This window comes from Lampris incognitus, chromosome 9, assembly GCF_029633865.1.
Source record: "Lampris incognitus isolate fLamInc1 chromosome 9, fLamInc1.hap2, whole genome shotgun sequence".
Taxonomy (NCBI): domain Eukaryota; kingdom Metazoa; phylum Chordata; class Actinopteri; order Lampriformes; family Lampridae; genus Lampris; species Lampris incognitus.
In genome coordinates, this window is record NC_079219.1 from 59354761 (window position 1) to 59369984 (window position 15224).

General features: G+C 46.7%; 1 protein-coding gene across 1 annotated transcript in view; it reads left to right on the top strand.

The window, feature by feature from the left end:
• ephb6 (eph receptor B6) overlaps nucleotides 1–15224 on the top strand; it is a 67309-nt gene that overhangs the window by 12456 nt on the left and 39629 nt on the right. The window contains exon 2 of the mRNA XM_056286345.1: nucleotides 4077–4141. Within this exon, the coding sequence (XP_056142320.1) occupies nucleotides 4079–4141 (63 nt within the window). The 5' untranslated portion in view covers nucleotides 4077–4078. The remainder of the gene's footprint in view (nucleotides 1–4076; nucleotides 4142–15224) is intronic.

Consider the following 15224-nt stretch of genomic DNA (forward strand, 5'->3'; position numbering starts at 1 on the left):
TGCTGTAAGTGATGTGCTGTATGTGATATGATGTATGTGATGTTATGTATGTGATGTTATGTATGTGATATCATATATGTGATGTGCTGTATGTGATATGATGTATGTGATGTTATGTATGTGATGTTATGTATGTGATATCATATATGTGATGTGCTGTATGTGATATGATGTATGTGATGTTATGTATGTGATATCATATATGTGATGTGCTGTATGTGATATGATGTATGTGATGTTATGTATGTGATGTCATGTATGTGATGTGCTGTATGTGATGTTATGTATGTGATGTTATGTATGTGATGTTATGTATGTGATGTGATGTATGTGATATCATATATGTGATGTGATGTATGTGATATGATGTATGTGATGTGATGTATGTGATATCATGTATGTGGTATCATGTATGTGATGTGATATATGTGATGTTATGTATGTGATATCATGTATGTGATGTTATGTATGTGATGTGATGTATGTGATATGATATATGTGATATTATGTATGTGGTATCATGTATGTGGTATCATGTATGTGGTATCATGTCTGTGATGTGATATATGTGATGTTATGTATGTGATATCATGTCTGTGATGTTATGTATGTGATGTTATGTATGTGATATCATGTCTGTGATGTTATGTATGTGATGTTATGTATGTGATATCATGTCTGTGATGTTATGTATGTGATGTTATGTATGTGATATCATGTCTGTGATGTTATGTATGTGCTGTTATGTATGTGATATCATGTCTGTGATGTTATGTATGTGATGTTATGTATGTGATATCATGTCTGTGATGTTATGTATGTGATGTTATGCATGTGATATCATGAATGTGATGTTATGTATGTGATGTTATGTATGTGATGTGATGTATGTGATGTTATGTATGTGATATCACGTATGTGATGTTATGTATGTGATATGATGTATGTCAAGTCAAGTTTATCTATATAGCACATTTAAAACAACCACAGTTGAACCAAGGTGCTGCACAAGCTTAAAATACAATATAAATACAATATAAAATAAGTGACACATATAAACATATATGTAAAGAAGACCTAATAGAATAAAGAATATAAAATGTGATGTTATGCATGTGATGTTATGTATGTGATGTTATGTATGTGATGTTATGTATGTGATGTTATGTATGTGATGTGATGTATGTGATGTTATGTATGTGATATCACGTATGTGATGTTATGTATGTGATATGATGTATGTCAAGTCAAGTTTATCTATATAGCACATTTAAAACAACCACAGTTGAACCAAGGTGCTGCACAAGCTTAAAATACAATATAAATACAATATAAAATAAGTGACACATATAAACATATATGTAAAGAAGACCTAGTAGAATAAAGAATATAAAATGTGATGTTATGCATGTGATATGTGCTGACAGCTAAGCTTGAGAGCGTTGTTAGTGGGCCGTGAGGCTGCATTACAGTTCAGAAACAAGACCGCGTCTTCTAACATTGGTGTCAGTCTGTTGAAGCTCAGGAACACCAACAGAGCAGCTTCAACCCGGAGCTGCTGAGAGCAGCTACATTCACAGAATAACCGGCGAAGAGACTCAGTTTGGGTTTTGCAGAGAGAGCATGCTGCAGAAGGCCCTCCCTTCTTTGGAGCTATGCAATGACGCGCTGCACGGTGCCAGCGGCGGGGCAAGCAGAGGAGCAAATCAAACGCTGCCAGTGTGCTCTGCCCAGTTTACAGCAACGGGCAGAGCAGCCTGCCATCCTGCAAGCCGTCGTGTGGACAGAGGTGGCGCAAGAGAGAAATAAGCGTGTGTGTGCGGCTTACAGTGCTAGTTATGACATATGACGTAGTTAGGACATATGACATAGTTGTGACATGAAACCTGGCTTTGCGCGGTAGTTCACGTCACAGCCAGACGGGGCAGCATCTTGGTAGCATTAGCTTCTCTGTGGGCAAGTCGGTGCTTCAAAGTCCATATGCCTTCTATCAAATTATGTTTTGTAAATCACAGAAAAAAGGAAACGGTCTGTGGCGTTTCTGTGTCAGTCACGGACAACATCTGGAGAGGCTTTGTGTGCAGCGGTAGGAGGCTCTGTAAAGCAGCAGATGTGTTTGCTCCTCTGACGTTTGTTCATTTCGTGTCTGGAACATTTTCAGTGTGGCTTTGTGAAGGTGGATGTGTCTTTCTTGAGAACTCAGAAGATTAAACCAGGACTATGTCAGCGTACCAGCTCAGACCAGCATGTCAGCAGACCAGCTCAGACCAGCATGTCAGCAGACCAGCTCAGACCAGCATGTCAGCAGACCAGCTGAGACCAGCATGTCAGCGTACCAGCTGAGACCAGCATGTTAGTGTACCAGCTCAGACCAGCATGTCAGCAGACCAGCTCAGACCAGCATGTCAGCAGACCAGCTGAGACCAGCATGTTAGTGTACCAGCTCAGACCAGCATGTTAGCAGACCAGCTGAGACCAGCATGTTAGTGTACCAGCTCAGACCAGCATGTCAGCAGACCATCTCAGACCAGCATGTCAGCGTACCAGCTCAGACCAGCATGTCAGCAGACCCGCTCAAACCAGCATGTTAGCTTACCAGCTCAGACCAGCATGTCAGCAGACCCGCTCAGACCATTATGTCAGCGTACCAGCTCAGACCAGCATGTCAGCATACCAGCTCAGACCAGCATGTCAGCGTACCAGCTCAGACCAGCATGTCAGCCTACCAGCTCAGACCAGCATGTCAGCAGACCAGCTCAGACCAGCATGTCAGCAGACCAGCTGAGACCAGCATGTCAGCGTACCAGCTCAGACCAGCATGTCAGCAGACCAGCTCAGACCAGCATGTCAGCAGACCAGCTCAGACCAGCATGTCAGCGTACCAGCTCAGACCAGCATGTCAGCGTACCAGCTCAGACCAGCTTGTCAGCAGACCAGCTCAGACCAGCATGTCAGCAGACCAGCTGAGACCAGCATGTCAGCGTACCAGCTCAGACCAGCATGTCAGCAGACCCGCTCAGACCAGCATGTTAGCTTACCAGCTCAGACCAGCATGTCAGCAGACCAGCTCAGACCAGCATGTCAGCAGACCATCTCAGACCAGCATGTCAGCAGACCAGCTCAGACCAGCATGTCAGCAGACCAGCTCAGACCAGCATGTCAGCAGACCCGCTCAGACCAGCATGTTAGCTTACCAGCTCAGACCAGCATGTCAGCAGACCAGCTCAGACCAGCATGTCAGCAGACCATCTCAGACCAGCATGTTAGCTTTCCAGCTCAGACCAGCATGTCAGCAGACCAGCTCAGACCAGCATGTCAGCAGACCATCTCAGACCAGCATGTCAGCAGACCAGCTCAGACCAGCATGTTAGCATACCAGCTCAGACCAGCATGTTAGCTTACCAGCTCAGACCAGCATGTTAGCTTTCCAGCTCAGACCAGCATGTTAGCTTACCAGCTCAGACCAGCATGTCAGCAGACCCGCTCAGACCAGCATGTCAGCAGACCATCTCAGACCAGTATGTCAGCGTACCAGCTCAGACCAGCATGTCAGCAGACCATCTCAGACCAGCATGTCAGCCTACCAGCTCAGACCAGCATGTCAGCAGACCAGCTCAGACCAGCATGTCAGCAGACCAGCTCAGACCAGCATGTTAGCATACCAGCTCAGACCAGCATGTTAGCTCACCAGCTCAGACCAGCATGTTAGCTTTCCAGCTCAGACCAGCATGTTAGCTTTCCAGCTCAGACCAGCATGTTAGCTCACCAGCTCAGACCAGCATGTTAGCTTACCAGCTCAGACAGACGTTCTACCATTACAATAATCTGCAAGTGAGCGTCGTGGAGGAAGCGCACCGTGTTGCGGTAGCACAGGGGAACAGCGCTGTCCTGTGGCTGCGAGCTGACAGGGCGGGTTTGTTTGTGTTGAGGAGCAGGAGGAGTTCCTCCTCACTAACTCAGACACAACCTGTAGCAGCGGATTAGAGGACCTTACGGCTGGAAAAGGTTGCTAACATGGAATTTTCTCTCTCTGGGTTTCTGTCCTAACTTGACTCAATCTCTTCTCTTCCTCTCAGTGATGCTGCTGGACACAACAGAGTCTACCTCAGAGCTGGGCTGGACCACCTATCCTGACACCGGGGTAAGTGGAGCAGCCCGTCCTCATGATTTCAATGGGTCACCGCCTACTGGATGACTTCAGTGATGCTACTTGTAGGTCAGATTTAACCATGCAGCTCATCTCCTTCAACTGCTGCTGCTGCTGCTGCTGCTGCTGTGTGTGTGTGTGTGTGTGTGTGTGTGTGTGTGTGTGTGTGTGTGTGTGTGTGTGTGTGTGTGTGTGTGTGTGTGTGTGTGTGGGTTCCTGACTAAGCCTACTTTCTAGGCCACATTTCAGACTAAAGACCAGTTAAATTGGGACGACTTGTGCAATTAGAGACAAAAGCTGTGTCCCCAGTTGGTAAAAAGCTGATTTTTGGCTCAGGGGTTAAGGTTAGGGTTAGATTTGGGTTAAGGTTAAGTTTAGGGTTAGGGTTAGGGTTTGGTTTGGGTTAAGGTTAGGGTTAGGGTTAGGGTTTGGTTTGGGTTAAGGTTAAGTTTAGGTTAAAGTTAGGGTTAGGGTTAGGGTTTGGTTTGGGTTAAGGTTAGGGTTAGGGTTAGGGTTTGGTTTGGGCTAAGGTTAGGGTAAGGGTTAGGGCAGGGGTGCCCAACTCCAGCCCTTGAGGGCCGCAGTGTCTGCAGGTATTTGTTGCAACCATGCACCACACCACCTGATTTAACTAATTCCTGTCCCTCCTTGGCCCGAGAGGTGAGCTAATTAGATAAATCAGGTGGTGTAGTGCATGGTTGCAACAAATACCTGCAGACACTGCGGCCCTCGAGGCCTGGAGTTGGGCACCCCTGGGTTAAGGTCAGGGTTAAGATCTAGGGTTGGGGTTAGGGTTAGATTTGGGATAGGGTTTGGTTTGGGTTAGGGTCGGGGTTAAGATCTAGGGAATGAAATGTAAGTCTAGGTAATGTCCTAAGTAAACGTTTGTGTGTGTGTGTGTGTGTGTGAGCAAGCATTTGCGTGACTGAGCTCGGGTCAGTTAAAATCATGCATGTCTGAAAGCCTGTGGTGCTAAGTGTACATGCGTGCTTCATTATGTAGCCACGTACACCATCTTCGTTGTCACTGCCCTGCAATCACTTGTCAAACTCCATCAGGAAAAGCACAGCGGGGTGTATCATTCACTTCATGCACCTGTGCAAAACCCCAGTGAAACTGACTGTTGACTACACTGTTGACTATACTGTTGACTACACTGTTGACCACACTGTTTACTACACTGTTGACTACACTGTTGACTACACTGTTAACTATACTGTTGACTACACTGTTGACTACACTGTTGACTACACTGTTGACTACACTGTTGACTATACTGTTAACTACACTGTTGACTACACTGTTGACTACACTGTTGACTATACTGTTAACTACACTGTTGACTACACTGTTGACTACACTGTTGACTATACTGTTGACTACACTGTTGACTACACTGTTGACTATACTGTTGACTACACTGTTGACTACACTGTTGACTATACTGTTGACTACACTGTTGACTACACTGTTAACTACACTGTTGACTACACTGTTGACTACACTGTTAACTACACTGTTTACTACACTGTTGACTATACTGTTGACTATACTGTTAACTACACTGTTGACTATACTGTTGACTACACTGTTGACTATACTGTTAACTACACTGTTGACTACACTGTTGACTATACTGTTGACTATACTGTTGACTACACTGTTGACTACACTGTTGACTATACTGTTGACTATACTGTTAACTACACTGTTGACTATACTGTTGACTACACTGTTGACTATACTGTTAACTACACTGTTGACTACACTGTTAACTACACTGTTTACTACACTGTTGACTATACTGTTGACTATACTGTTGACTATACTGTTGACTATACTGTTAACTACACTGTTGACTACACTGTTAACTACACTGTTTACTACACTGTTGACTATACTGTTGACTATACTGTTAACTACACTGTTGACTACACTGTTGACTATACTGTTGACTATACTGTTGACTACACTGTTGACTATACTGTTAACTACACTGTTGACTATACTGTTAACTACACTGTTGACTACACTGTTGACTATACTGTTGACTATACTGTTAACTACACTGTTAACTACACTGTTGACTACACTGTTGACTACACTGTTGACTATACTGTTGACTACACTGTTGACTACACTGTTGACTACACTGTTAACTACACTGTTTACTACACTGTTGACTACACTGTTGACTACACTGTTGACTACACTGCTGACTACACTGCTGACTACACTGTTAACTACACTGTTGACTACACTGTTGACTACACTGCTGACTACACTGTTGACTACACTGTTGACTACACTGTTGACTACACTGTTAACTACACTGTTGACTACACTGTTGACTATACTGTTGACTACACTGTTAACTACACTGTTAACTACACTGTTGACTACACTGTTAACTACACTGTTGACTACACTGTTGACTACACTGCTGACTACACTGTTGACTATACTGTTGACTACACTGTTGACTACACTGTTAACTACACTGTTGACTACACTGTTGACTACACTGTTGACTATACTGTTGACTACACTGTTAACTACACTGTTGACTACACTGTTGACTATACTGTTGACTACACTGTTGACTATACTGTTGACTACACTGTTAACATGACATGACTGATGAGCAGGTTGTTTGGCTGCTAAGAGTCAGGCCGGCTGTATGGTAGTAACAGGAGAACCAATACTTTGATTGCTTTGAGGAGGTCGCTCGTTTGTGCACAGAGAGAGAGAGAGAGAGAGAGAGAGAGAGAGAAGAGCGAGATAGGGTGAGAATGAGAGGGAGTCGCGCAATTGTGTTCGCCTGTGTGAGTGTGTGTTTGTGTGAGTGTGTGTTTGTGTGTTTGTGTGGGTGTGTGTTTGTGTGAGTGTGTGTTCACCTGTGTGAGTGTGTGTTTGTGTGTTTGTGTGAGTGTGTGTTTGTGTGTTTGTGTGGGTGTGTGTTTGTGTGGGTGTGTGTTTGTGTGTTTGTGTGGGTCTGTGTTTGTGTGAGTGTGTGGGTGTGTGTTTGTGTGTGTGTGTGTTTGTGTGGGTGTGTGTTTGTGTGTTTGTGTGGGTGTGTGTTTGTGTGTTTGTGTGTGTTTGTGTGGGTGTGTGTTTGTGTGGGTGTGTGTTTGTGTGTTTGTGTGTGTTTGTGTGGGTGTGTGTGTTTGTGTGGGTGTGTGTTTGTGTGGGTGTGTGTTTGTGTGTTTGTGTGTGTTTGTGTGGGTGTGTGTTTGTGTGGGTGTGTGTTTGTGTGTTTGTGTGTGTTTGTGTGTGTGTGTGTGTTTGTGTGGGTGTGTGTTTGTGTGGGTGTGTGTTTGTGTGTTTGTGTGTGTTTGTGTGGGTGTGTGTTTGTGTGAGTGTGTGTTCGCCTGTGTGAGTGTGTGTTTGTGTGGGTGTGTTTGTGTGAGTTTGTGTGTGCGTGTGCGTGCCCGTGTGTGAATGTGTACATGCACGGAGGTCCTGCATTTGCATGATTTCCTTTCTCCTGAGATGGAGATATGGTTATTTGACCCGGGGCGCCGAACTGAGAGGAGTGGAAAGACAGACCACGAGGGGGAGGGGGAGGGGGAGGGGGGGGTCCTTTAACCCTCTCCTCACTCTTCTCTTCATATCCCATCTTCTCTGTTGCTTGAGGGTGTGTGGCTACTCTTTTTTCCCTCCCTTTGCTGCGTTGCCCCCCCTCCCTTTCCTCACCCCCCTCCTCCCATGTCTTTGGGCCCTCTGTCTCTTTGTCTCTACCGCTGCTGCTTCCGTCCTTCCTTTAATCTCTCCCCCCCTTCCTTCGGCCTTCGTCCTCCTGGTGGCACCGGGTCCCCGCCTCTCTCTCTCTCTCTCTCACTGTCTCTCTCTCGCTCTGTCTGTCTGTCTGTCTGTCTGTCTGTCTGTCTGTCTGTCTGTCTGTCTGTCTGTCTGTCTGTCTGTCTGTCTCTCTCTCTCACTGTCTCTCTCTCGCTCTGTCTGTCTGTCTCTCGCTCTCTCTCTCACTGTCTCTCTCGCTCTCTTTTTCTTGCTGACTCTCTCTCTCTCTCTCGTTGTCTCTCTCTCTCACTGTCTCTCTCTGTCTGTCTGTCTGTCTGTCTGTCTGTCTGTCTCTCGCTCTCTCTCCTCCATTATCAACCTATCTCTATTTCCACTCTTCTTCTCATCTTCCTGCCCTGCAGAGTCTGAGCAGCAGTGACTCTAAACCCTGCTCGCCCCCCTTTCATCTTTCCTTTCCTTCCAGTTTTCCCTTTTCTTCCATTCCCACTCCTCTCATCTTTTGCCTCCCTTCTCCTCCCTTCATCCTCTCATCCCTCTTCTTCTACTATCTCTGTTTGAGTGTGTGTTTCAGCGCATGCATATGTCCATGTTGTGTGTGTGTGTGCGTGTGTGTGTGTGTGTGTGTGTGTGTGTGTGTGTGCATGTGTGTGTGTGTGTGTGTGTGTGTGAAGCCCTGCCCCTCCCTACCCCGTGTCACTAGAGAGACTGTGTGGTTCTCCGGAGTTTCAGTTCAAATCAAGTCACCCAGGGTGGGTCGTCTCCACACATCTCTCTCTTTTCTCCGTGGCCTCGTCCTCCTCTCCTCTCCTCTCCGGTCTGTCTATTTCCTTTCCTTTTCACGAGGGAGGGAGGGAGGGAATCAGAGATAAAAATAGAGGAGGGAGGGGTAGAACACAAATGAGAGCCGCGTTTTTTCACCGAAGTAGAGGCAAATTGCACGCAATGTCACACATGGAGACCTTTGCTCAGGCTCTGCTATGTTGTGCGCCCGGAGGTCCCTTCCCCACCACCTAGCCAGGCTTTTAGCACAGCAGTCAGCTCACTGTCAGTCAGAGGTAGTCTCACACACACACACACACACACACACACACACAATGGGTAGGAGCACACACAAACAAAGAAAAGGCAGAAGCACACACACACAAGAAACACACACATCGGTGCACAGACGCACAACTGTGTACACACACAAACACGCTGACACTATCTCTCTCACACACACACACACACACACACATGCACAAGCATACAGAATAGGTGCAAGCACACACACTGGCACATGCACGCATGCAAGAAAATCCACACTCCCACCCAGACACACACACACAGTAGACAGTAGCCACACACACATGAACGCGTGCACAAACACACACACTCGCACCCACCCACACAAAACGAATTCACAAACACACGCACAGACACACCAATTACCACACATGATCAGTTTCTCTCCATCTCCCTGTCTCTCTCCCGACACTGTTCCCACTTTTCTTTCTTCCTTCCTTCACAAACACCGCCCCCCCCACCCCCCCCCGCTTGCTCTCTCTCTTGCCCCCTCCATCTGATGCCCGGCCTGACGGAGAGTGAGTCAGAGCTGGAAGAGGGGCTGTCCTTCCACTCCATTAGGCTGCCACTTAGACTTTCAGCGTGCTCACTGATCATATCATTATTCAGATTGAGCCAACGATGAATACGCTCCCCCATGTCTGACGCTGCACAGGGTTTTTTTCTTTTTCTGGGGGGGGGGGGGTTATTGGCTCTCAGAACAACATAGACTGTCATAAGGTGCATGCACAGGCTCATGTGCACGCGTGCATGCACACACACACATGCACATGCACACACACACGCACACACACGCACACACACGCACACACAGGCACACACACATGCACACACACATGCACACACACATGCACACACACACACACACGCCATTCAAATGCACCCCGATAGGGTGTCAAGAGCTTTTGTCCCCGTGCCATTGTGACAGGAGCATAATGATGATGAAGCCTAATACATAATTCACTGTAGTACCACAAGAGAAGGCTTTGCTTGTCACTCAGGGCTACACAGGCTTAAAGCAGGGCCTTTTCATCCTCACAGGCACCGTACTGTATAATTGGTGAAACTAAACCCTACGCTCACATTTACATTTTGACTCGTCTGACGGGCCTCCATTCAGAGCCATTCTCTGAGGGCGCTTGGTTTTCTCTTAGGGCCGTAGGTGCCATCTGAATATCATGCCTTGCATCATTAGCTCATGTTCTAGTATCCAGCTCGTCCCAAAATATTGCCAGATCCTTTTATTTCAGAGCACGACCCTCTGTGATGCACAAAAGGCCGCCGCTAACGCACCGCGCCTTCTTCACACGCAAACCACTGCACACATGCAGCTGCCAAAGCATGCCACATGTAAGGCTCGGGCAGTCTTCACGTCGAACACTCCTATTATGTCTTGTGATTTTAAAAAAAGCTTATAAATAAGAAAAACTCTGAACATTTGATAAAAGCTTAACTGTGGTATTGTCAGTTCCAAGATTATTTAGATGAGCGTATGGAGACGGGCAGTAGACGTCGGAGACTGGTTAATGTTCAGCTGCAAAGCAAGTCAGCAACCCGGAATGAAGCTCACTCACTCACTCACTCACTCACTCACTCACTCACACTCATTCATTCATTCATATGCTCGATGCTAATGGCTAACTCGTCCATCTCAACACGGGGGGGGGGTAAAGAAACGAGAAACTGTGCGGCACGACTCCGACGTTAAAACGAGTTCAGCGAGGCTTGACGGGCTGGAAAAGGAAAACAGGGTTACGGGAGAAGAGATCGTTCCCAGTGCATTGTGGGAATAAACAAGTCAGTGTTCAGCCCCCCCGAGAGTCCATCCCCAGATGGCTCATACCACCCCCCCCCCACCCTACTCAGAGCTGCTTGCAACTATGTGGTGAAAATATGCCTTTATTGGCCTCATGCTTACTGGACACAGAATTAGGCCACGCCTCCATTGGAGACCCTCTTTCAGAGGTGAGGAGCAGCCGCTGGGGGCTGGTACGAGATGCCGGGTGGCTGCTGCTACGCAACGGGACACGTTTGGTAACGAACTAGAGGAGATCTGCACTCAGCCCAGTGCAGATCTCCGCCAGGTGTACCTATCTCCCCTTCTCCGGCGTGCAGACTTGGTGACAAATCACCCCTTTTTTCGTCTACTGGGAGAAGGGAACTACACACCTGTTTTTCCTGCCATTATCCATGAGTTTCCTGGGGGGGGGGTCACTGGGGAAACCATTATGGGTAATACTTCCGGTGTTCAGCGGAAGCAGCATCACAGACCGGCGGCAGATGTGGCTGAAGAAGCGCTAGCTATTGCTGTTGGTGTTTAGTTGCTAAGCGACATATAAAATGTCTTACTAGGCTAGACGTTTGCACGATGCCCGAGTCGGTTGAATGGGAAATCTGGGAAGACGTGCAGCACTCAAGCTACAGTCTCTAACTTCTGGCGGAGAAGGAAAACCACGCACAACGATTGTGGGAATTGTAGGCCTTGGGTATGCGTTGGTATGACTGGACTTTTTTTTTCTCCCCAATCGTATCTGCCCCCCCCACCCCAAGGGCAGAACGTGAGCGAGTTTTCCTCAGTAGTGAACTTCCTGTTCGTGTCGGCTGCCATTATTCCGATACGAATCACGTCACATCTAGAGGCCTTTCTTGTGTTATTTGCAGGTAAGCAAACACAGTAAATGGCAGCATAACAACATGTTATTGTGGTCAGTTCAGTAAACCGTGTTCCCAGTGTGTGTCTTCATATTCTGATACAGGCAATCATGACCAACACGCTGCTGGTTTTACAAGGCCCTGCCCCTGATGGCAGCAACACACTACCATCACAGTTAGTTTGCTAATCACTTGCTTTATCTGTTTGGTAGGCCGGTATGTTTTGTAGGCTGGTATGTTTGGTAGACCAGTATGTTTGGTAGGCTGGTATGTTTGGTAGGCCGGTATGTTTTGCAGGCCGGTATGTTTGGTAGGCCAGTATGTTTGGTAGGCTGGTATGTTTGGTAGACCGGTATGTTTGGTAGGCCGGTATGTTTGGTAGACCGGTATGTTTGGTAGGCCGGTATGTTTTGTAGGCTGGTATGTTTGGTAGGCCAGTATGTTTGGTAGGCTGGTATGTTTGGTAGACCGGTATGTTTGGTAGACCGGTATGTTTTGTAGGCCGGTATGTTTGGTAGGCCGGTATGTTTGGTAGGCTGGTATGTTTGGTAGACCGGTATGTTTGGTAGGCCGGTATGTTTTGCAGGCCGGTATGTTTGGTAGGCCGGTATGTTTTGTAGGCCGGTATGTTTGGTAGGCCGGTATGTTTGGTAGGCCGGTATGTTTGGTAGGCCGGTATGTTTTGTAGGCCGGTATGTTTGGTAGGCCGGTATGTTTTGTAGGCCGGTATGTTTTGTAGGCCGGTATGTTTGGTAGGCCGGTATGTTTTGCAGGCCGTTATGTTTGGTAGGCCGGTATGTTTTGTAGGCTGGTATGTTTGGTAGACCGGTATGTTTGGTAGGCCGGTATGTTTGGTGGGCCGGTATATTTGGTAGGTCGGTATGTTTGGTAGGTCGGTATGTTTTGTAGGCCGGTATGTTCGGTAGGCTGGTATGGGAACTGTTGAAGGCGATTCTGTTTCTTTTCGTTATTCACTGCTGGAAGACATTTTGGGTTTATTGTTCTGTTTGAGCTGTGAACAACTTCCTGTTCGTGTCAGCTGCCATTACTCCGATACGAATCACATCACATCTAAATGTCTTTCTTGTGTTATTTACAGTTACAAACTGGGACGTTTAACAATTAAAATATGCGGCATCAGATTACCTCTTCTGTCACCAAGCTGCACCTGTTACATAAACATCAGAACTGAGTGTCTGCTTAGGGCCTCCCGTGGCCACGAGGGGGCCCCCAAGAGCACTGGAAATGTTTTTTGTTTTTTTTGTGATTTATTATTATTATGTCAATGGCAATCATGCAAAAACTGGTTAAGTGGTTAACTAGTTTACAGTAAATGCGTTGTCTGTTGGTTTATTTTGTTCCTTTTCAGTACACCATGTTCAGTATGCCACTAGCAACACGGTGGCCCAGTGATTAGCACTGTTTTCTCACAGCAAGAAAGTCCTGGGTTCGAACCCCAGGCCGTCCCAGGACCTTTCTGTGTGGAGTTTGCATGTTCTCCTCGTGTCTGCCTCGGTTTCCTTTCCTCCCACCATCAACGAAATGCTTGTTAGGGTTAATACTCCTGTCTGTGCCCCAACCAAGGTAATAGGACAAAGAACTGGAGGTGGTCCCCTGGTGCCGCCGCTGCCCGCTGCTGCTAGACAATAGGATGGGTTTAATGCAGAAGCTGAATTTCTTTCTATGCTTGCTTACAATGACGGTGTCTTGCATTCTTAGTACTGTATCACTTTGAATATCAAAGTGCAATTCAAAACCAGACCACTGTTGTGAGTTTGCTACCTTTTAAGATTAAAAACCATAGAAGGGTAAAAACACACCAGGCTGACATTGGTATGATGGAAGCAACACAGCTACAACTAATAAAATTGATAAGGGGTCTGCTGGCTTTACAGTAGGTGTGCAAATGATCAAGCATTATATAGTCCATAGTATTGGTGGGACTGAGGCAGTGGGGGGGGGGCAAATCAAATTCTGCTTAGAGCCCCATAAAGTCTTGGACCGGCCCTGGATGGGAACATGAGGATTGATGAGCCGCGTGCTTCAGTACAAGTCAAAAAGAGTTTCATCCTTGTAATGAGGTTTAGCACTCATTGCACGAGGCTCTTAAACAAGGTCGGGGCCCTGCACTGGGTCCAAAGCCCTAAGTGCACGACCTTTCCATAGAAAACCATACAAAAATACAGCATGTGCTGCTTCAAAAGTGCTTTCCATCCAAGACACTGTGTGTCCATGTTTGACGCTGTCATTCTTTTCTGCAACACTTGAGCTTTGATTAAAATGGTCAAGTGATTTAATTAGTAACTGGCGCTGTTGTCATTGATTAGCTAATGTTATCAGCTGCACGGTGGAGAATCCCTCGTGGAAGCCTGCCATGCACACAGAATTTCACACCTACACTAAAAAAAAAAAATTTAAAAAAAATAAAAAAAATAAATACTCTTTTTGGTCCAGTGCCATCACAGATAGACGTTAACGTCTCCCTCTCTGTCATCGTCTTCCTTCCTTATTCATTTACGGGTTATTCTGAATCGCGTGACCCTCTTCATTGTCGACGAACAGCTCCGCCATGTTGGAGGCCAGCGAGACCTTAGCAACCACTGTTCACACGGAAGTTCTCCTTCTCCGCGCAGAAATTAACCGCTGTAAAATGCGGAACCACGACAGCTGTTCTGTGTGAATCAAACCTTGAGACAAATTCTGCCCCCGACTGTTTAGAACACGTTCAGCATCGCGCAGCGAGGGCAAAACAGTGTCCCATGGACTGGAGCCGTTGTCCTCCAACATGGCGGACGGGTTGCCGTCACGTGGTGTGTGACGTAATATGAGAATAACCCAGAGAATAATCGCTCTAAGACGGTTAGCGTACTATTACCATGGAAAACGCCGGTTCAGGTTCAGTGATGGGACGCGCCGGAAGTCGCGCCGGAAGTCGCGCCCATAATTAACGCAAGGTATCATGGGGGCTAGGAATATGGTGGATAGATAGTTGGGAAGTAAAGAAGACACAGTAAGGGTGGGTGGAGAAACAGCTCCGTCTGTTTGTTTCTGGGCTGGAGTGGGCAAACAGAGTTCCAAGGACGGAGTAATCCACCAGTCCTCTATCTCGTCCCCATTATGTAAATATTCTGTGTTCATTTCCCCCACTGCCTCTTCGTCTGAGTCCACCAGAGACGTGCAGAGACACTTCAGAAATCCACAAACACCAGTGTCTGTGTTGGAAAAGCAATGCCAGCTTCTGCGGTGTCCCTTTTCTTTTTCTCCTTCTAAAATTGCTCTTTTTTCACTCTAATGAAATGTCTGGCGAGGAAAAGAGGAGCCACCTTCCACCAAAAAAAAGAAAGAAAAAAGAAAAAAGTTGACGCCGGAGGGTGCCAAGGCATTTCCGCCAAATAATTTTTGTGGGTGTAATGATACATTTGCAGTGCCAAAGGAGGCTTTTGGCAGTTTTAAATTTAACCAAAAAAGAAAAGAAAATGGACACCGCACAACTCACTGGATAAAGGGAAGACAACCCATGGCCTGAGATGTTTTACACAGGATAGCACCCGCCGTTCCAAACGGCGGGCATTGCTCCAAATACACTGCTCAAAAAAAT